General features: G+C 39.6%; 2 protein-coding genes across 5 annotated transcripts in view; both read right to left on the minus strand.

Moving 5' to 3' along the window:
- Nucleotides 1-295: 295 nt before the first annotated feature.
- Nucleotides 296-6,474, minus strand: eif4ebp3 (eukaryotic translation initiation factor 4E binding protein 3). The gene is made up of 3 exons (XM_077233265.1): nucleotides 6,227-6,474; nucleotides 2,767-2,919; nucleotides 296-473 (listed from the first exon to the last, which is right to left on the minus strand). The coding sequence occupies exons 1-3, from the start codon at nucleotides 6,357-6,359 to the stop codon at nucleotides 442-444; spliced, it is 318 nt and encodes a 105-aa protein (XP_077089380.1). The 5' UTR covers nucleotides 6,360-6,474; the 3' UTR covers nucleotides 296-441.
- A 645-nt stretch (nucleotides 6,475-7,119) lies between these two features.
- ankhd1 (ankyrin repeat and KH domain containing 1) overlaps nucleotides 7,120-19,934 on the minus strand; it is a 60,555-nt gene continuing 47,740 nt past the window's right edge. For all 4 annotated transcript variants that reach the window (XM_077233267.1, XM_077233269.1, XM_077233268.1 and 1 more), the window contains exons 16-34: nucleotides 18,832-18,965; nucleotides 18,568-18,679; nucleotides 18,332-18,477; nucleotides 18,088-18,230; nucleotides 17,741-17,954; nucleotides 16,494-16,669; nucleotides 16,237-16,399; nucleotides 15,999-16,094; nucleotides 15,784-15,900; nucleotides 15,490-15,655; nucleotides 12,015-12,519; nucleotides 11,586-11,741; nucleotides 10,980-11,129; nucleotides 9,225-10,888; nucleotides 8,762-8,926; nucleotides 8,396-8,650; nucleotides 8,077-8,252; nucleotides 7,792-7,956; nucleotides 7,120-7,703 (exon numbers count right to left, since the gene is read on the minus strand). In XM_077233267.1, coding sequence (XP_077089382.1) covers nucleotides 7,644-7,703; nucleotides 7,792-7,956; nucleotides 8,077-8,252; nucleotides 8,396-8,650; nucleotides 8,762-8,926; nucleotides 9,225-10,888; nucleotides 10,980-11,129; nucleotides 11,586-11,741; nucleotides 12,015-12,519; nucleotides 15,490-15,655; nucleotides 15,784-15,900; nucleotides 15,999-16,094; nucleotides 16,237-16,399; nucleotides 16,494-16,669; nucleotides 17,741-17,954; nucleotides 18,088-18,230; nucleotides 18,332-18,477; nucleotides 18,568-18,679; nucleotides 18,832-18,965 — 4,763 coding nt within the window. In that variant the 3' untranslated portion in view covers nucleotides 7,120-7,643. The remainder of the gene's footprint in view (nucleotides 7,704-7,791; nucleotides 7,957-8,076; nucleotides 8,253-8,395; nucleotides 8,651-8,761; nucleotides 8,927-9,224; nucleotides 10,889-10,979; nucleotides 11,130-11,585; nucleotides 11,742-12,014; nucleotides 12,520-15,489; nucleotides 15,656-15,783; nucleotides 15,901-15,998; nucleotides 16,095-16,236; nucleotides 16,400-16,493; nucleotides 16,670-17,740; nucleotides 17,955-18,087; nucleotides 18,231-18,331; nucleotides 18,478-18,567; nucleotides 18,680-18,831; nucleotides 18,966-19,934) is intronic.

Below are 19,934 nucleotides of genomic sequence, written 5' to 3' on the forward strand. Positions count from 1 at the left end.
AGACACAAGTCAAAGACTTTGTTTTATTTTTATTCCAAAACATCATACTATATCCAGAGAACAGTACAGTTGATTTCTGGCATTCTGGATTGTCTTAAATGCCCCTCATAGGGTCATAATTCCATTACAAAAATTAACTAGCTGCATTTGAACCATTCTCTGATACAGATTACATATACTGTACTGTAGTCACCTTCCGAATGGTTAAAAAAAGGAAGGCACTGAATCGCAGCTGAAACAGAAGCTACATGTTCAAAATACTATCCACCAAACTCAAAATGTACCTCCCCATACTTGCTCTGAGCATTTAGGTAGAGTAAAAAATAAAGCATGGAGGCAATAATGAAGGGATCCACAGCTGGTTTGATCTTCCCTCAGATCATGAGCACTGGTAGAACAGGCTGAGACAGTCCATTTTTCCACAGGAGCTGGAGACATCCATCACATATCCATCACAAACTGGCTTTCATCAACTAGAGAGAGAGAGAGAGAAAAATAAGTGATCTCTTCTATAAAAACCCTTTGAACGGTGTCACCCCTTTCACACAAAGCCCAGTACACACTGTGGACACTTTCCTGATATGGAAATCACACTTGCCAACAGTGAGCAGGTCAGATGCTTTTTTGTTTGCATTTCTCATGATGTGACCTTGAGCTTAGAATGGAGAAGAAAAGCAATAGTGGAACATTTTCAGTTAACTTTGTCATGAGTATAACTGAGTGTCTAGTCCACCTGGAAAGATTTCTAGTTTTTATTTATTTGTATGTTATCTAGATGCATTTATTTATTAAAAAATACTTTAAAAATTAAAATGACTTGAATACACCCCTTCAATGTTTTTAATTTTTGAATTATTTTGATAGGGTGAATTCTGGTAGATTGGGACACTGTGCATTTGAGATGACTGGGGAAAAGGGTTGAAAATAATTGTGAGGGGGGGGGGGGGGGTTCTCAAGAATTACATTTTAGTAGTTTGGCATGTTTTATTACAATTTCAAATAGTATAAAACTATAAAAAGTGATATTATAAAGGGGACCAGATTAAATACTAATTACTAAAAAAATGTTGAAAATATATTTTAAAAACTTTTTCTTTTAAATAAAATGTGTAATATATTTCGGTTAATTTGTGATGAGATGCGCTCCAGTTCACGTGCAATGCAAGTTGCGCCCGCACCTCCATGTCATGACTAATGATTATATTGTCTGCTATTTGCTGCTTATTTATTAAATCCAGGCAATTGGTTGATGAAAAAAATATTAAAATTAAGATACAATTTATACCAAACGAAATTCACTTTAAAGAAAGGCTTTCTACAAAACAAAACTTAATTAAGTGGCCAAAATCATGTCTGAGCATGTCTCCCGATATATTGCGCATCCTATCTTAGCCTATGTTCACTTTTCATAATCAACATAGATGGGGAAAAAATAACATTATTATTTTTTAACAAATATGAAACTAAATGCACTTAGTTAATGGCTACAACACGTAGCCTAATAGTAGGTCTGAATATTGTTATCATTACTTTTTTCAAGTTCGGCACAAATTACTATAAGCCTAAATGTGTTACTAAATGATTTGAATGTATTTTTAACATTGTTGTATTTAAGGACTGTATATGCGTGTTATTTTTAAATTATTTGTTTTATGTGGTGGACAATATTGGAACGTGACATTGGAAATATTTATTTTATTTTTACTATTTAATTTATTTTACTATTTATTTTGTTTGGCTTTTATTTATTTCATGCAGTTGCACTTATTTAATTTATTTTAATTTATAGTATGAGTCCCTGATTATATGTTGCATGTTCACTTCTTGTTATTTTTGTTGTTGTTTTTTTAGACAAAAAATGGATGGATTTATAGAGTTTTGAAAAAAAAAAAAATACAATTAACTTTGAATTTATCATAAACAATATTGTTGTTTGATTTAATAATAATTTTTGATGATGGTGATGGTCTCGATCTCCAGAGAAGTGTCTCCTCTTTGCTGTCTTCCGTGTGTCCATGGCGTAAAATGAGGGTGTGGGGGAAGCGGATACTTGAATATATAGGGGCGTGTTATTCTAATGACGATCGTTTTCAGCCGCGGCATTTATCAAGGGCAGGTATTGCGTACACCTGGATTTTAAAGGTACGCACAGCTTCATAAATCAGGCGGTGAGAGGAGTGTAAGCATAATCTTACGCCAACATATACGCCCGTTTCTACGCAAGAATGATAAATGAGGGCCATTGTGTGTATATATATACTGTGTGTGTGTGTGTGTGTGTGTGTGTATACACACACATTATATAAGCACAAACTTTTATTTTAGAATCGATTAATCGATTTGACAGCACTGATTCTTGATTATCCTTTTATGAAAATGAAAGTTTTTTCAAAATCAAGTGAAACCAGCATGATATAAAGAGTACATTTCTAAGAATCTTTTTTTAAAGATCTTTCATTATGATCACTATAATTTGACACTGACCCATATACTATGTAGAAATTCACACAAGACTTTATCTGTCACATACTGTATTCCAATAGACAACCATAACGTGCCATGCAAGTATATTTATTGACTTGCAGCAAGAAGAAAGGATGCAATTAATTTAAGAACATGCTTAAACCCACTCCTCAGGCTTTTGCTTGAGGCTGTTGATTTGGACATTGAAATTGGTGTACATTAGGCCATATGTGAGGGACGTCAGATGAGGTTATTTAAAAAAACACAACAGTACATGCTTCTTAGGGCAGGTGGAGGAATTACCAGATAGTTCTTTGCTGTCCTGCTCCTGCTCTGCTGGTTGCAGTGAGGGTCTGGTGACCCCTGGGATGTGGGGGAGGCAACAGGGTGGTGTGCGCGCGATTGGGGAGTTTCGACATTCCAAGAGAAACTTTCGATCATATATTATGCGAGTTCCTGCAGGGAAAATACCAATATTAGTTTAAGAGGTTCAGCCTAAAAAGAAAAAAAAAGTTGGCACAAGTTCATAGCATTCTTTACATCAAGGGACTTTCTTCCTGCTGTGTTCGGTTTGAAAAACATGTTATATCACCCAAGTGAAAGCCTATAGTTTGTTTCAGATCATGCTGAGTAATGGACACGGGGTGAAGAAACCCGTTCACACTAAATGCGTCTCTATAGCACGCATTGTGTTTATCGTGCAATGTATACGCCACAATGAGTTTTTACGTGCATATGATACGCATGGGTAGGTTTAGTAGTGGTAGGGTACGTGCATATGATACGCATGGGTAGGATTAGTGGTGTGGGGTGCGTGTGTATTACGCGTAATAAATGGCGTATCAAATGCACGCAAAAACTGCGTATCATATGCACGTAAAAACTCATTTTCGCCTATAAATTACACGATAATACAAAATGCGTGCTATAGAGATGAATGCAGGTGAAAACACTCGTAAAAACAAGATGCCTCTGTTTAGATGTCCTGTAGTAACCCACGCAGCAAGAAAATGTTGCAACATCCCCCATTGCTGCATAAAGACCCAGCGTGATTGGACAGACTGAGCCCTGGCTCTATTAACAATTTCTAAAACACGGATTAAAATAAGCAAGTTTCAAAATCAATATTAAAAAATGAATTCGTTTTTTTAGATACGACTCTCTTTTCAAGACAATTTGATTTGTTGGACATCTCCTCTGGTAACCCAAGCGCACACGAGATATGGTTCCAATCAGAAAAAATGTGCTGTAACTACAAAGTCGACTGATGGAATAACTGGCTTAGTCTCAAACATTTCTTCATGCAAGATTTAATAGCCATGTGATCAATATTGACAATTGAGGTGGAGGTGGTACAATAGTCTGTATGGGTGTTTATTCTGCAAGAACTTGAGTTCTGTGTAGAAGTTTTTATTTATTTTTTTTTATTATGGTTTTATGAATCGATTTACTGTTAAGAATCGATTTTATTGTTTCATCTTTTCCCAACAGACTACACATAAAATGTATAAAATACATTACAAACATTTCATTTTCCACACAGTGTGAAATAAACATTATCAATATCATTCTGAATACAAAAATTACGAACAATTGTGTGCCATCTACTACACCATAACCAACAATCCCGATTCTAATAGTTATGCAAAAATTCAGTGGTGGTAAGTAACGAAGTAGAAATACTTCGTTACTTTACTTAAGTATTTTTTTCGGGTATCTGTACTTTACTTGAGTATGTTTTATTTGCATCTACTTTTACTCTTACTCCAATACAATACTGAAGACAAAGTTTACTTTTTACTCAGTTACATTTCCCCATGCCTGCTCCAAGTATTTATTACACTGGCTTTCCAAACCAATGAAAAACTTGGTTTTATTTTGGAAAAAAAGAACGCGCAAGCTCTTTGCCAGCATACGCTCACAGAGCAGTCAGTTCGCCATTGTGGAAGATGACCGCAGAAACAGGTGAAGGTGCAGCTCTGCCCAGCAATGATCCTGAGATCCCTTGTAACTTGCACATCTTCTGTTTGATGCAGCTAATGTTATGGAACATGTCTATTGCAGAGCTGCCAACTCTCACTCATTCAGTGTGAGACTCACGCAATTGACACTTTCCACACGCTCTCACGACACACATCCATTTTCTCACGCAGAGAAAAATCGCGAAGCAAAGAGGACACTGACACCGACAGACAAGACAGATTAGGTTACTTTTGATATGAAACAAATTCTCAGCTCTCAGATACAATAAATACCGTTTTGGGGCTTTTAAATGTGACGTGACAGATAGCTAGCGCCTGCTATGGGGTGCCGTTAATCTCTTTACTACTAGTTAATTGTAAATAAACACAAATGAACAATAATAGGTAGCCTATGTTGAAAGATACAGTACAACTTACCGAAATGTATATACCTTATACATAATATCAATAAATCAGTGTTTTTCAACTGCAGATAGAGGTCAATAAATCAGCTGGAGAACAATACATATAACGTTACATTTACCTCAGAAAAAAAACTAACATTTAATGACCATAGTATGTTAGTTGGCTAGAAAAATTAATATTTTATAATATATGTAATATTAGTATAAATTAGTATTTTGTTAAATGTGCACTATATATTTATTATATTTTTACTTATATCATTAAAATATTATAAAGTTGTTATTATAATAAAAATCATATGTATTTTTAACATGTAATAATACCAGCTGACAGGGCTCTCTGTAGCCTATGTTTACAGAATTAGGTGAGATTTTCTTAATTTAAAAATTAACATGCATCTACTGTAGCAAATATTTATCAAAATGAATCTATTGAATCAAGATCAGAATCAAACCACAATAATTGAATTGAAATTGTAAAATCTGTATCAAAGAATGGCCTACCAGTCATTGCACCATAATGTGCTGTCACTAAACTTAATGAAATTGTTTAGAATTGATGCAAGGTGCTTCATTGTCTCTTATGATTGCAAATCTAACAAATTCTTAATTGCAGTATCTAATAATTTGTTCAATTAAAACAGATCAATTGTTTTGGGAGTGATATGCAATGTTTAATTATTGATATTTACAGTTTGAATATTAACTTTTTACTTTCTGTACTTAAGTACGTTTTAAAACGGATACTTTTGTACTTTTACTCAAGTGATGTTTGAATGGAGGACTTTCTACTTTTACTGGAGTCATTTTTTATTTAGGTATATATACTTTTACTCGAGTATAATTTTTGAGTACTTTTACCACCCCTGCAAAAATTAATGTAGCCTACTTATTTGCGAAGACGACAACATTGTCTTCGATGTCTTGCCATGACGATGACATAGGAAATATAAAAAGTTAAAGGTAAATATTATTATATATTTTGTTATGTATCATTTTCGATCAAGGTATTCTTGTTCAATAGCGAGGAAAATGCGAACGCAAGCATATAGTTTGCGATAGCCTATGTAAAATTGTATTAAAGTAGTCAGCAAAGGAGTCAAAATGTTAGAAATGGTCATTAAAACAAAATTCTATTGAACAGAACCAAACGATGTTTGATGTGGTGAAAATCACTTATGAAAACGATAATGGATTTCAGAGAAGTTAAATGACAGTTCTCCTGTGATGCACGAGTAAAAGGCAGCAGACCGCTCGCCTGTAAACATCGTATTGCCTCATTAAAAAAAGTGAGCTCGAGCAACATGTGCAAAAGCTCACACAGACAGCAAAACTATTAGTTAAAAAAATATTCAAAAGATTAGGTCTACATCTTACCCCCAGGAGTTGTTGAAAACAGAGTTCCTCCTGGAGTCTGACTGTAGTTGTCCGGGAGAGGAGACCAGCTTTTCTCATGGATGGAGCGGCTCGGAATCGGGCAGGTAGACGAAGCTTCACAGCTGGTTGACATGACTGAACATAAATCTAACTCGAACTTTTAATGAACACACCCTAAAGACATGGTTGATCTGCAGTAGCGCTACGTGTCTGTGCGCTCCACATGTTGGAACCCTCGAGGGAGGAGATTTCTCACTAGCTGCAAACGATCCAATCAGAAAGACAAATCCACCCTGACGACAGCGCTGAGGCCCTCTGTAGGGAGCAAGTTTTTAGAGCCATTTCATGGAATGTAAACTCTTCGAACTGCACGAGGTTTTCTGAGTGATTCAGTTGAGCACGTGATATGAAAACTACTATGTGACAAAATATGTGCTGTACTAAAAGCATGACTGTTCCAGTCTACATATGCTTCCTCTTAATGTAACGGATGCCTCCCCATATTGGCAGTGCATCTTGGCATTTTCCTGCATGAAAACGTGTTTTATATACCAACAGTCTTTTTCTGTTTTACAAGATGTGTTGCCCTTGTGCTAAGATGTCTTTAAGATGTTTACATTTCTCATAGGTTATCTTGAGATTTAGGTCAGATTTTCACAACATAAGTCATCTCAAAATGTGAAAACTCATCTAGTTACATCCAAGAAGAAAAAAAAACTCTTTATTTGGACTTTCCATCCAAAACTAGTTTTACCACTTTAACCAGTAATATGCAATGTGCCTTACCATATACAGATGCAATAGATTGCCTATTGGAAGCATTACCATTCTTAGATTGTCAGTGGTTACCCATGAAAAATCAATTGACATCAAAATAACTTTCATACACCAGATACATTTCCAACTTTTTATTGAATATTAAGGTAAATATTTCACATTAATACAGGCTACATAAAGTAGAGCCACTATACGACATGAAATTTACTCTCATTTTTAACCCTTTTTTCAGTATGTAAACAATTATACAGGTATTTACCACTCTAAAAGGTCTGATTTCATTCTTTACGCAATCATCTAGGTCTTGGCCAAGTATAAATAGCGCACTGTCCTATTGAGCCCTGCCGACCAAGAACACTTACGTGGGGCTTAAATGTCAAAATGGCTATACTACTCAGAATGTATCCTGTTGAACAGGCAATCGATTTGTTCATAGACAGTGGTAAACATGTTAAATCCCACACTGGATTCTTTCTTTTTAGTTAGGCACATCGAGGGTGTCCATCTCTCAAATTTCTTAACTTGTTTAACATTTTTGGGGGGACACATCTAGGTTAATACCACGTCTCAGTAATTAAGTAATTATCTTGTTCTTTTTAACGTGTTTCTTGTTACTGCTCCTAGGCCTCTCGATCACTGTTTAGTTGACATGATTCAAATGCACATTTCCCACATGTGGGCCCCAAGTGCCTGGCCATACCTGCAACACCAAGGATATCAAGAGTTAGACAACAAATGGGGCTCTAATTTGCAAACACATTCAGTTGGGACCAGATAAAAGCAATTACCTGCTGTGGGTCTGAATTTTCAGCAGAGTTGGGAACAACCTTTAGGATGGGATTCCAGGCAGGGTCAGAAGTGTGAAGACCATTGTATACAGGGCCTCCAGGACCCTCCGTCATCTGAGGATGAGGAGGGATCATCGTGCCACCGTACATTGACATTGGCAGCCCCTATACAGTCCATGAAACAAAAGATTTGTCAGTGGAGCTACAAATTAAAATTCTCCTTATCGAATGGAACTAATAAAACAAACCAAAATTAAATTCCTAAAGAGTCTCTGTACAATGTACCTTTTGAAAGTCCATGAAGTTGGTCGGCATAGGTTGGTGGAAAGTATTAGAAGGAGCCACAATCCCAGTATCATCTCTCTCCATAGCCTGGTGCTGAGAGAAAGCTGATGGCTCCTGCATCTGCTGGTGCATCACTGGCCCTCCCATCAGGGGCTGAGACCAGCCTGACATTGTCTCTGTGAAGAACAGACACATATTTTTTAAGTTCTTTAGATCCAATACCAACTCTATACAAGCAAAAATAATTGTCACTGAATATGCAAATCTGTTGCATTTGACCAATTTGTGAATGCCTATTACATTTCATTCATAGACTCACCAGAGGCACTGCCCACGCCAAAAGACCAGATGCCACCCTGTCCAACTGGTGGGGTGTAGCTGGTGGGCAGCATGGTGTGGTTGACAGAGCCAGTTTGCCGGATGCGGGCCAGGCGCTCAGTTCCAATGGGAGGGGGCACTTTGCGGTCCTGCTGGTTGGAGCTACTTGCTTTTGCCTGGATAAGAGCAGGAGTCACCGTAGATGTGCAAAGAGGTGAGGATGCCCCGGAAGACACTGAGGGCACTGGAGACTCACCTAAAATCAATGAGAAATGAAGGGACTATCAGAATGAACACGAGCACTATAGTCTTATAAAACGTGATGCTGTGCTTGGTGCATTTGCGTTAAAATAACTTATTGACATACAAGAAGTGGAGGCACTCCAGGGGTGGGGAGAGAAGTGCTGACGGCTGAAAGAAGGTGTGCCCACAGGAACAGAACCCGACAGGAACACAGGGCTGGCAGATATGCTTGTGGTAAAGCTGGTGAGCGCAGTAGACGATGACATGGAGTTGTCCATGGGGTGTATTCCTGTGGAACATAGTGAATAGCATTACTCAAGAGTGAATAGCATTACTCGAGAGGATTTGACCCCAATCTCAAAATATAGATGCAAGGTCATCAGCAATAGTGGTGTCCAATCCTGCTCTTGGAGGGCCACCTTCCAACAGAGTTTAGCTCCAACCCTAATTAAACACACCAGAACCAGCTAGTTAAGGTCTTCAGGAACACTAGAAACTTCCAGGTGGTTGTGTTGAAGCGAAGCTCCGCAGGAAGGTGGCCCTCCAGGAACACGATCGGACACTCTTGATTTAAAGGTTGCACTCACCAATGGGACTGGAAACCATCCGCTGTGAGGTGCAGCGATACCCTGGAGCTTTTGAGCCATCAGGAGGCATAACATTTTCCATCTGCCCCATTCCCCCTATATAGGCATTAGGTGGGGCACTGTAGGGCTGCTCCGGTGGAGTACGTGTAGGTAGATGGCAGGCACCCCAAACCTGGTTGTTGCCCACCTGGTTGTTGTCGAAGATGCTGCTGAAGTGATTGAAGAGAGCCGCAGGGCCAAAGTTGGGGGGCAGTTGCGCTTTTCCACTGTGGAGGTGCATTTGAGAGCCGTTTATCATGCCCATGGTGGAGGACATTGGAAGTGAGGGAGGTGGCATGCCTGTCGGAGCCAGGTTTGGCTGAGGTGGAGGCTGTTGTTGTTGTTGCTGCTGTTTGTGGGGCTCCTGTGAGGCTACCTGAGGCACAAACACAGACTGCTGCTCCTGCAGGGCCCCTGAAGCCATGGGGTAGTAGGTTGTGGGTGGTTGCATGCGGGGAGTCACACCAGGTGCAGTGGGGGTGGCATAATGAGGTAAGGTGCTGCTGGTATTAGTGACTGTGCTGCTGCAGGTTGGAGGTGGCAGGCGTGTGACAGGGTGAGAAGACCCTGGCTGAGTTGAGGAAGAGGAACTGGATTCTGAGCTGGAGGTGAAGTGTGACGCAATCGGCTGCCGGCTGTCGGGCTGTGCGGTTAGCATCGATGGGCCTGAGGGAGATGAAGTGAAGTGCAGGGGAGCGGAGGGGCTGGGCCCTTCAGATGGAGCTCCTGTGGCAGGTGCAGCGAGCTCTGTGACAGGCTTCTCTTTAGCAGGGGTACTAAGGCTGGCCGGCTCTGGCTTGGGGGGAGGAGGATGCTGTGGAGGTGGAGCAATGGGCGCAGATGGAGATGGAGGGGTCGTAGGGGTTGTGGGAGCACAGCTGATGGAAGAGGGAGCCACTTGTGCAGAGGGAGCGCTGCTGCCGCTAGCGGCCACAACAACTTTACCCCCAGACCTGGGCTCTGTTGAGAAAAGCTGCTTTCTGACTGAAGAAGGTGTGGGGGTGTTAACAGATGCGGTACTGGTGGGAGAAGTGGTGAAAGCAGTGGGAGTCGAAGTGCTGGACACAGGAGCAAGAGGATGCTCAGTGTGGGCAGAAGTAGAGCTGCCGAGACGCAGTGCAGAATTACCGATGTGTTTGGGTGAGCTGTTAGCACTACCAGGGCTCACTGGACGCACAGGGAAAGGACCCCAAGTGTTGGGAGAGGATGAGAAAGTGCCACCAAACTGCGCCATGGGCAATCGAGGGTGGCGGATCTGGTTCATAGTCTGTGCCGCTAGAAGGGCCAGCTGAGGATGAGCATAAGCAAGTGGTGGCAAAGAAACGAAGGGGGGCCTGACACCTGGTGCCATACTTTTGCCTAACTTCCCTGCCTGCTGAGCCGTAAAGTTGGTGGAGGCCTGGAACGACATGCTGGGAGAGGGCACTACAGATGGCAGGCCTTTTGAACTGGCTGCAGTAGTGCTTGTGGCCCCAGTGGAGGTTGTGTAGGTGGAGCTGATTTTGGTGTTAGCGCCAGGCGGCCGGATGTGGTTACGAGGGATCAGGTCCTCTAGCTCTTTGGCTGGGTCCTGGATCAGCGCATTGATCAGCTGCACCGCATGCCGCGTGGACTCTGTGCCACCTCTGCAAACCAAGAGAGTGAGCATATGTAAGAAATCCAAGCAGGGTGAACAATAATTACTAGTGTCTTAAAAAATGTCAGCATCATTTTTACCTGATTGTGATCATTCTTTCTCCATTCTTGTCCTTCTGTTTGTCCACGTCAATGTGTGCACCTGTAACGTCTTGGATGGCCGTAATGTTGCAGCCACCTCTACCCATAATCCGAGACACCACAGAGGCAGGTACAGAGAGCTTCTTGGATCTAAGGGAAAAAATGGCAACAAATTGAACAGTGCTAGATGTTTGCCGGGACATTTCAATTTGAAATGTTTTTAACATATTGCTAACTCTAAAGATCTTATCCCTATATTTCTATATGACATACAAGATATGGCTTATATCCTTGCTTCACAGTAAATAATTTTTATTTTTTTCATCCCGTTTCACAGTAAATTTTGATTTTTGATTTGATTGCTTGGAAAAATAACAGCACATCTCTCCTCAAACTGCATGGCTTAATGCATTATAGCAAGATGTCCATAGCATAAACAATGCAAGATGGGTTTCAGCAATCATCACTAAGCATAAACTGCTAATAATAGTAATAACCATGTCTGTTTGAGAAAAAATATAATGAATGTGTAATGGTGCACATATTTATCAAAATGTTTCCCTTTATAGTTACTTTTTTCTAGTTGAAATTATGTTTGCACCTCACCTTCGAACCACCTCTTTCCATCCCTCTTCTCTTTTCTGGCCTCTCTTTGGGCTAGTGAGATTCATCTTAATGTTGGGCGAGGTGACTGGCAGTGAAATGGTCTTGAACGAGCAAGGCAGGGAACTGGGGGTCAGGTCACTGTTGAGGTCGTGAGATCTGTTAAAAAGGGGGAATAGAAAAAGTAGTTTAATCACCCCACAAATATTTTTTGCAAAAATCATTATCTTGTCAAATCATTTGTCAGACTAAAACAAACTCTAACTACCAAAGCTCAAGAAAAAAAGAAAAACTTTGTGAGATCTGCCAAAGGCCTGCTCTCTGTTAGTTTGCTGCGGTAATTATGAAAATTTGCATTAAGTAACTGACTTGAACTGCAAAATAATAAGTGTGGTAAGTGGTAGTGGCAAGCAGAAGTATATTAACTCTTACCTCTGCTGTGGTTTGGAGATGGACACCGTGACCTTCTCCTCACGAGAGCCCGGCAGCGATGGCCCTTGTCTCTTCTCACTTGAGATGTGGAACTGGTTAGAACCTGCAAGGACTGAGGGGGCAGAGAAGGAAGAGGACGATGATGAAGGGAGGTCAGCGAGCTCCTGACTCTTACTGCCATTGCTGCTCTCACTGTTGCAGTCGGTGCTATCTAGATTATCAGAGTCGCTGGTTCCTCCCGTTGCCCCACCCCCTCGAGGTTCTCCGTGGATTTTATTTTTGTCTGCTTTCTGCTGTGCCAGTGCCACCTGCGGGTCCTGAAGAATAATGGATTCACTAGGTGAATCCTTGGTCTTGTTCTTTTTGTTTTTGCGATTGGTGCTCGGTGTGGTGGCCACATTGGCTCGCTTTTTGCCGAAAGTGCTAGAGAAGGTTGGGGAGGTGGCAGAGATACCGATGGTTGTGGTGGTGGTAGCACTTGGGGGCTCAATGGGAACCTCCACCTCTGCGAGATAAAATGACAAAAGGTTATTCATGTAAAAAAGTTCTCAAAATGAAAAATTAGCTGAAAAGCATTTATTTTATCATTTAATGGTTATACAAAATTATTTAATACATCAAAATGCTAGGAATGCTATGATCAGGATTTTTGCATTTGACACCGGCTACCGATTTTTTGTCATCATGAATGCCCGATACCGACCGTTCAAGCTTTATGTAAGTGACATAAGCTCTCTATTGATGGTGAAAGATACACATACACTGAATGCATTTTTATTGATTTCAAGTGGCATACTTAAAAGTAATGGCTTATAACTCTACAAAAAAACAAAACATCATTAAGTACATGCTCTCGTTTAATAGAAAAGCTTTAATATTTTTAAGAGAATAAATTGATCATGTTTAGAGGTCCTTGTGTTTCTACTCTGGTCTCGACACATTGTCCCTACCCACCATACCCAACATTCAGATCATTGGTTGAACTTTCAAATGACGTTAGATAACATTGCGTAATGATCGCGATGCAATCAGATCCTGGAATTCCTATAACTTTAGCCAAGCAGCATGTCATGTCAGTCCGTGAGGATTTTCTCAAGATCTACGCATCATTTTATGTTGTGGGCTCATTTGAATTGAGACAACCAGCTCTAAGTAAAGATGTGATTTACTATGGTTTACCAGGGTTCCTGCACACTTTTTAAAGTCAAATTTAAGGCTTTTTAAAACCTTTTTAAGACCTGAAGAAATGAAAATTAATACCGTACATTAGGGTTGTGCAATATTGACAAAAATATATCTCCATATTTTAAACGTTTTGTTAATAATTAGATATTTTACTGATTTGTGTTTTTGTGCTGGTGCAATGGCTGGTATAGGCCTGTTGTTGACAGTAGACTCACAAAGAGTGACAGAAATGATTAATTAATGTGCAATATTTGCCACCTTAAATTGATTTCCAGGGGCATTTTCACCTATATATGGACATTTTTTCTAAACTTTATTTAGAGTTATGCATCCCCTTTTATGTCAAATACTAACATTCAAATTATTCAAATTAAATTATACAGTAATTATACTTATTTATACAATAATACTTAATTACACAGTACCACCGTTACCAGTCAAATTAAATCTTTCAATCAAAATCCATCTTTGTAGTGCAGAGGTGACACAGAAGCGGCATAAGAAGTGGCATTTATATTTACAATCCATTTACAATTGCATAAAGCAATGAGATAGTTTTTTTTTTTAAATCAATATTCAATATTTAGATATGAAATTATTTCTAATTTTAAAGTTTTAATTAAAGGGTACTTTAAATATAAAACTAAAACCGCCAGTAGGCGGCGGCAAGTCACTGTCTTAATTCCGTAAGCGAGTTGAGGGAGTCATTCATTCAACCGATTTGTTCAATCGGCTGATTCATTCGGGAAAGAAACAAGTGATTGTTCATTGAATCGTTAAAATGACTCGTTCAAAACGTGGATTTCAGTCAAGGAATCATCGCTGTCTGTTGCTTTGAGACTAAGGTTTCATTTTGAAATTCTAGTGGCAAAATAAAGGGAAAACAAACAGTATTGACAATATGGTGTCTAAAAAGTAACTCACAATGTTATTTTTTTTTAATTTAACTATTGTATAACAAATATATCACACTTGTGCACGGGAAAACGGCACTCTTACTGATGTGATATATTTATATCATATTATGCTCTTATATTAGAATAAGACAAACTAATTTGGGGACATACCTATAACTGCACTGACACAATGAGACAAATGCGATGTCAGCTCACAGTGCCTCGTACATCGTTAAAACAATGATTACAATATCATAGTAGACAATACACGTCGCACATAAAGAATGAACTTACGACTGAACTGACATTTGCCAACTTTCTTCTCTCCTCTCTCGCGTGCAGGAGACGGGCGTTATTCTGCCGCGAATGTGATGCGAATTGTCACGTGAACAAGCAAATCCACAAAGATAGAATAATAAAAAATAATACTACGCTAATTAGATAGTTTTAATTTGGAAAAAATTTAGATATGTCTAAGTCGATGTGTCATCTAAAATTTAAGGCCTTTCATAAGTAAAAATAAGACTCCATAAGACTTTAAGGATCCGCGGGAACCCTGTTTACTAATGTTTCATGAAGTTACAAAACAGAACATGGAGCAAAACTCTCATCTGTACACTGCTTACATGGCCGTCAGCAGCAACTTTTAATGGTTTTATGCAAATCGCGATCGGTTCATTTGAATCTGCCAAATTTAGTGACTACCAATCAAGTCAGAATGTGATTATCGGCCGATCAATTGGAGCATCTCTACAAAATACTCAAATTAAAAACTGAGTTGTTTACAAACAATTACAATGGACAAAGTAGTTTTCAATATCAACTTTTAAATTATATAATTATGTTTCTACTTCGATTCGGTGTTGCGGTCACATGAACGGAGTCAGCTACAACAATCTGTCACACCATTTAAAAGAGTGGCAAATTTTTTTTTTGAATTTCATGATAAAATTGGAAAGTTGAGACTGTTTCAAATGAAAAGTAACAAAGCTCATATTACATTTATTGGATAAGAGATGCACTACAATAATGTTTAGTGAAGTTGTTCACTCATGACAAAATAACAGACTAAAAGATTGATCTTGGGATTTAAGAAATTATTTTGTTTAAATCAAAATGAAGAGGGACTGAAATTGAGAAATCTATCATTTCAACCTAGCTGTAGCATTCACACAGATGTCATGTTTTTTAGCTTATCCTCATGCACAAAATATTCAAAACGCAGCATCAACAACTAAACATCGCTGATTTTGGCACTCCAAAAATCTTTTTTTTGCTGTGTCGGCATTTCAGTGTATCACTAAAAAGGTCATAATTTCTTTCATAAAAAACAAAACAAACAAAGCTGAAGATTTCTATGATATCTGCACATGAACCAACAAGGTGTTCCTCACCTTCTGCAGAGTCCTCCTTCTGATCCTCCATCTCACAGAACACTTCTTTCACCTTTGCCTCTTCTTCCTCCAGCTTCCTCTTCTGCTCTTCCTTCTTTTTCTTGCGTTTCTCCTTTCTCTTCTCTCGCTTTGCTGCCAGAGCTTGCTTTTTGCTTTCTTCACGAGACTATCAAGAAACAATTTGAGAAGAAACAAATTCACCGTGATGCACCATACCGCAGAATATTGTGACTAATATAAAAACTAATTAGTTAGCTCAATAGTTGGTCTAACTGGTCATCTGAAGATACAAACCTTCTCCAGATCAAGCTCCTTAAGCAGAATGCTGGCGTTCTTGTTCGCCTCAGCTGCCTGCTGATCTTTGGCTTTGACAATGGTTTCCATGCACTGATGACATTTCTTAAGCAGTTCCTGCAGAGTGGACACATCAATTAATAGCTTCTCAAATCATGAAAACAGTCCCCTAAGAGTATATTTCAAGGCAGTCTCTGCGTTTTGGTCTTTTATACCTTATCTGCAATTGTTGCAATGTATCTCATGCACTCAATGTCAGATGGGAACTGGTTTACTTCCTTCACCAGGTACTGGACCACTTTTACATGGCCCTAAAAAGGACACATTACAGTGTTTTATGGCAGTTTATCATCATTCATTATTTTTCAACAAAAGAGCAGCACAGCATCAGTGACATTCAGTCATAAGCACAGATATCCATCAATCCTTTGAACCGCATGGCATACCACTCACCTTGCGGAACGCTGCCATGAGGGGGGTTATCTTGCGGTTGTCGGCTGCATCCACATCGGCTCCAGCCTGCACCAACAGCTGCACCACATCAAAGTGGCCACCGTTAGCAGCCAGCCACAAAGGGGTGTTCCCCTTCTTGTTTCGCACGTCAATGTGAGCTCCTCTACATTAACAGAGCAGAAAGAGCAGCATGAGACACTATAATCTGAAGAGAGGACTGACTGGTACTGAACACTACCAGTGTTATAAAAACATACCTGCTGATGAGAAGCTCACAAAACTTGTAGTGGCCCTTGTCTGCAGCAATGGTGAGGGCGGTGTCACGAGAGGAGGGAACTGGAGGGGCATTGACATCTGCCCCTTTATCCAACAACACACGGCCCACTTCAGCATATCCACCAGACGCAGCCTCCATGAGAGGAGTGAGGCCAGTCTAGAGGAAGGAAAGGCCCCCTTACCATTAAATTGAATATGAAGGTAATTAACATTCTGCTACAAATCAACACATGCTAGGTTTTCAACTTGCACCTTTTAGACATCTCTTAAAGAGTTCTTACAAATTATAACTGCAGATTTTTACCACAATTTTTTTTTGTTGTTGCATCAACTGAATACAATTTAAGCTGTGGATTTTAAAGCCAGACTATTTTAAGTTTACAAAACAATAGTAAATCTATACTCATACACATGATTGGGCTGCTTGATATATATTTAAAGATCGCAAATTTACAAATCTTGATATGCATATTGTAGTGTTACATATCCTGGTCCTGGAGTGCACATTTGAGATGTCCCCCAAATCAAACACACCTGATTCAATTAATCAACAAGTTAGTGAAGACTCCAAGATCACAAATATGTTAGATAAGGGAGACATCAAAAATGAGCAGTGTTGGCATATCACAATGGCTTGTGATGAATTAATGATTTTTTTAATACTTCAAAAATGTATGAAAAGTTTTAGGTTGACGCAGATAGAGAATTGACTGGGTATGTAGCTTTTATTTAAGGTTTGTGTGCATGGTTTTGAGCACTACAATGACGTATGCAAGAATCAACAAGCCATTGTGGTGCACTCAAGGCAAACTAGTCGGAGGGTGGTGTCACACTGGCAGCTTAGTTCAAAACGGGGCATGGTTCACATGAAAGTTGGTAATGTTAAAGCGTTCATGTGGACCCGTGAGCATATTGGGGTACCAAACCCAAACCGCCTTCTCCTCAAAAGAATCCATTTGCAAGCAGCAGAAAGCCGCCTATACACAAGAATCGCATTCAGCGATGTAAACTCGCAATTGTGAGAAAAAAAGTCCGAATTGGGGTTTTTTAAATTTATTTTGTGGTGGAAACAAGCTTCCATAGTTTCTAAATACATTTAAATACAATTTAAAATGATTTTACACACTAAAAGCATTATTGTTATTGTATTATGCCGTTTTCTTCAATATCGTGCAGCCCTACACAAGGACCTCACTGCCCAAGTAAATGTGCTAAGGTGATTACGGACCTTGGCACGGTGTTCCACGTTGGCCTTCCGGTCCAAAAGCAGGCTGACAACCTCTGCTCTGCCTTGGAAGCAAGCCAAGGTCAGTGCTGTGTTACGATTGGTCTCAATCTGTGCATTGATATCAGACCCCATGTCCAACAGCAGCTTCACTGCAGGCACATGGCCGTTCATGGCCGCCAACATGAGAGGAGAAATGCCCAGCTTACTCCCAGTCCTGAAAGAGAAACGAGAGAAGGGATAAAGAGGAAAAAAGAGAGATAGAGAAAATAGTTCATACAGTGTCTTAATGCTTCCTAATACATAGTCTTAAGACACCTGATTAAACCAATAGCAGCAGATGTTCTGACCTAGAGTTGATCTCAGCACCAGCATTCAGAAGGATCTTGATGATGTTGACGTAGCCCCCTGAGGCCGCCAAGCTGAGCGGGGTGTAGTCGGAAACATTACGGTGCTCCTTATTAGCCCCGCGAAGCAACAACAGTTCCACCACCTGCGAAGATGGAGATAAATTCAACTTCCAAGTCTTTGGTGCATTTTGGAGGGTTTAAAAGCTTATCTGGTGAAGAGGCGGAGCTAAAACTGTTAGGGTACCTCTTGTCTGCCACCTGAGCAGGCAAGGGACAGAGGGGTGTCTTTGGTCCTCTCAGACTGAGCTTCAATGTCCCCTCCCTTGTCCAGCAGGATCTCCACCACACCCACATGGCCCGCAGTAGCCGCTAGGATTAGGGGAGTGAACCCTGTAGGCAGATATGAAGAGCAACACTCAACATCTCTGTAAACAAATCATACAGTTAAGAATACACACAACAAATTAAGGAGCCTTTTACCCTTCTTGTCCCGGTGCTCGATGTTGGCCCCACGTGCAATGAGCACTGAAACAAGTTCTTCATGGCCACCAGCACAGGCCAGGGTCAGTGCCGTGTCATGATTGCTCTCAGTCTGAGGGGGAAATAGATGAAGACGCTTCAATATGTCACTAAGACAAATATGGACAATTTGATGCATAGTTTTATGTCTACAAATGCTCCACAACAGCCATTTGTGTTATATGATTGCTATGTTCATGTCACATGTGGAGAAGATGGTCTTACATGTGCGTCAATGTCCACTGAGGGATACAGAGGGAGCATGGAGGGTGGGGAGACTGTGTTGATGGGCGTCTGTACGGAGGGTTGAGGGGAGGGCGAAGTTGTAGTGTTTACCACAGGCACTCTGCTGTTCACAGCTGCAAAGACAGAGACAGACCAGTGGCATTTTAGTATTATTAATATACTGTTTTAGTATTTATTAACATTTAAAATTAGCTTTAATTTTTATTTTTCATTTTGTTTAGTGATTTTTAGTAATCATTTGTATTAGGTTTTGTTTTTTAATATTACTATTTAGCTTTATTTTAGTAATTTTAGTACTTCAACAAAATTATTTGAGTTAGGCCAGGAAATTTCTAGTTTTTGTTTAACCTTTTTAATTTTACGTTTTTCGTCTAATATTTAGATTTTAATCAAGCTTCACTTAATAAAAAAATGTTTAATAGTTCAGTTAACAATAGCAACACTTGAGTCAGACACATTAAACAACATTGATTCCTACAATAATGTATCCTTGTACTAAAATCTCCACAATTGCAAATAAATTTAAAAAAAGCATAAAAAAAGTATAAGTTGGGGAAGGACATTCCCTCATCCCCTTTTTTATACTCCTAAACATTTTAGTTTGCATGAAAGTCATGAATCATGATCAGCTATTGTTCATCCCATCTGCTATATATCATCCCCATATATATAGTGATTGGCTCTATCACTGTCTCCTCTCCACCAATAAGCTGGTGTGTGGTGGAGTGTGGTCATCCAGGTGAATGCTGCACATTGGTGGTGGTTGAGGGGATTCCTCCTTCCATATGTAAAAGTGCTTTGAGTACCTAGAAAAGCGCTATATAAATTTATCATTATTATTGCTAGTCAGCAGCAGCTTATATTAGGGGAGGGATATTCCCATTCTTGAAAGCTTTTAATTGGCCACAAATTCATATACAACCATTTGTGGTCATCACTATTTTTGGTCTGATTTCCAAGGAGAGAAAGATTGAATTAAATGTGTACATCTTCTAAAAAGATAATTTAGTCAACTTTTGGGAGAAGACTAGCATAAATATTGTCAGTCATGCATAAATGTTAGTATAATCAAAGTGGGCTAA

Source organism: Siphateles boraxobius, unplaced genomic scaffold (assembly GCF_051911475.1).
Source record: "Siphateles boraxobius isolate OS27281-9 unplaced genomic scaffold, OSU_SipBor_1 18, whole genome shotgun sequence".
NCBI classification, from domain to species: domain Eukaryota; kingdom Metazoa; phylum Chordata; class Actinopteri; order Cypriniformes; family Leuciscidae; genus Siphateles; species Siphateles boraxobius.

What these genes read in the sequence shown, in the direction of transcription:
- eif4ebp3 (XM_077233265.1), bottom strand. Translation starts at nt 6,359, where the DNA reads ATGTCAACCAGCTGTGAAGCTTCGTCTACCTGCCCGATTCCGAGCCGC. An exon ending in GTTTTCAACAACTCCTGGGG is followed by an intron (nt 2,920 to 6,226) that starts GTAAGATGTAGA and finishes TTTTCCCTGCAG; the next exon opens with GAACTCGCATAATATATGAT. An exon ending in GGACAGCAAAGAACTATCTG is followed by an intron (nt 474 to 2,766) that starts GTAATTCCTCCA and finishes CTCTCTCTCTAG; the next exon opens with TTGATGAAAGCCAGTTTGTG.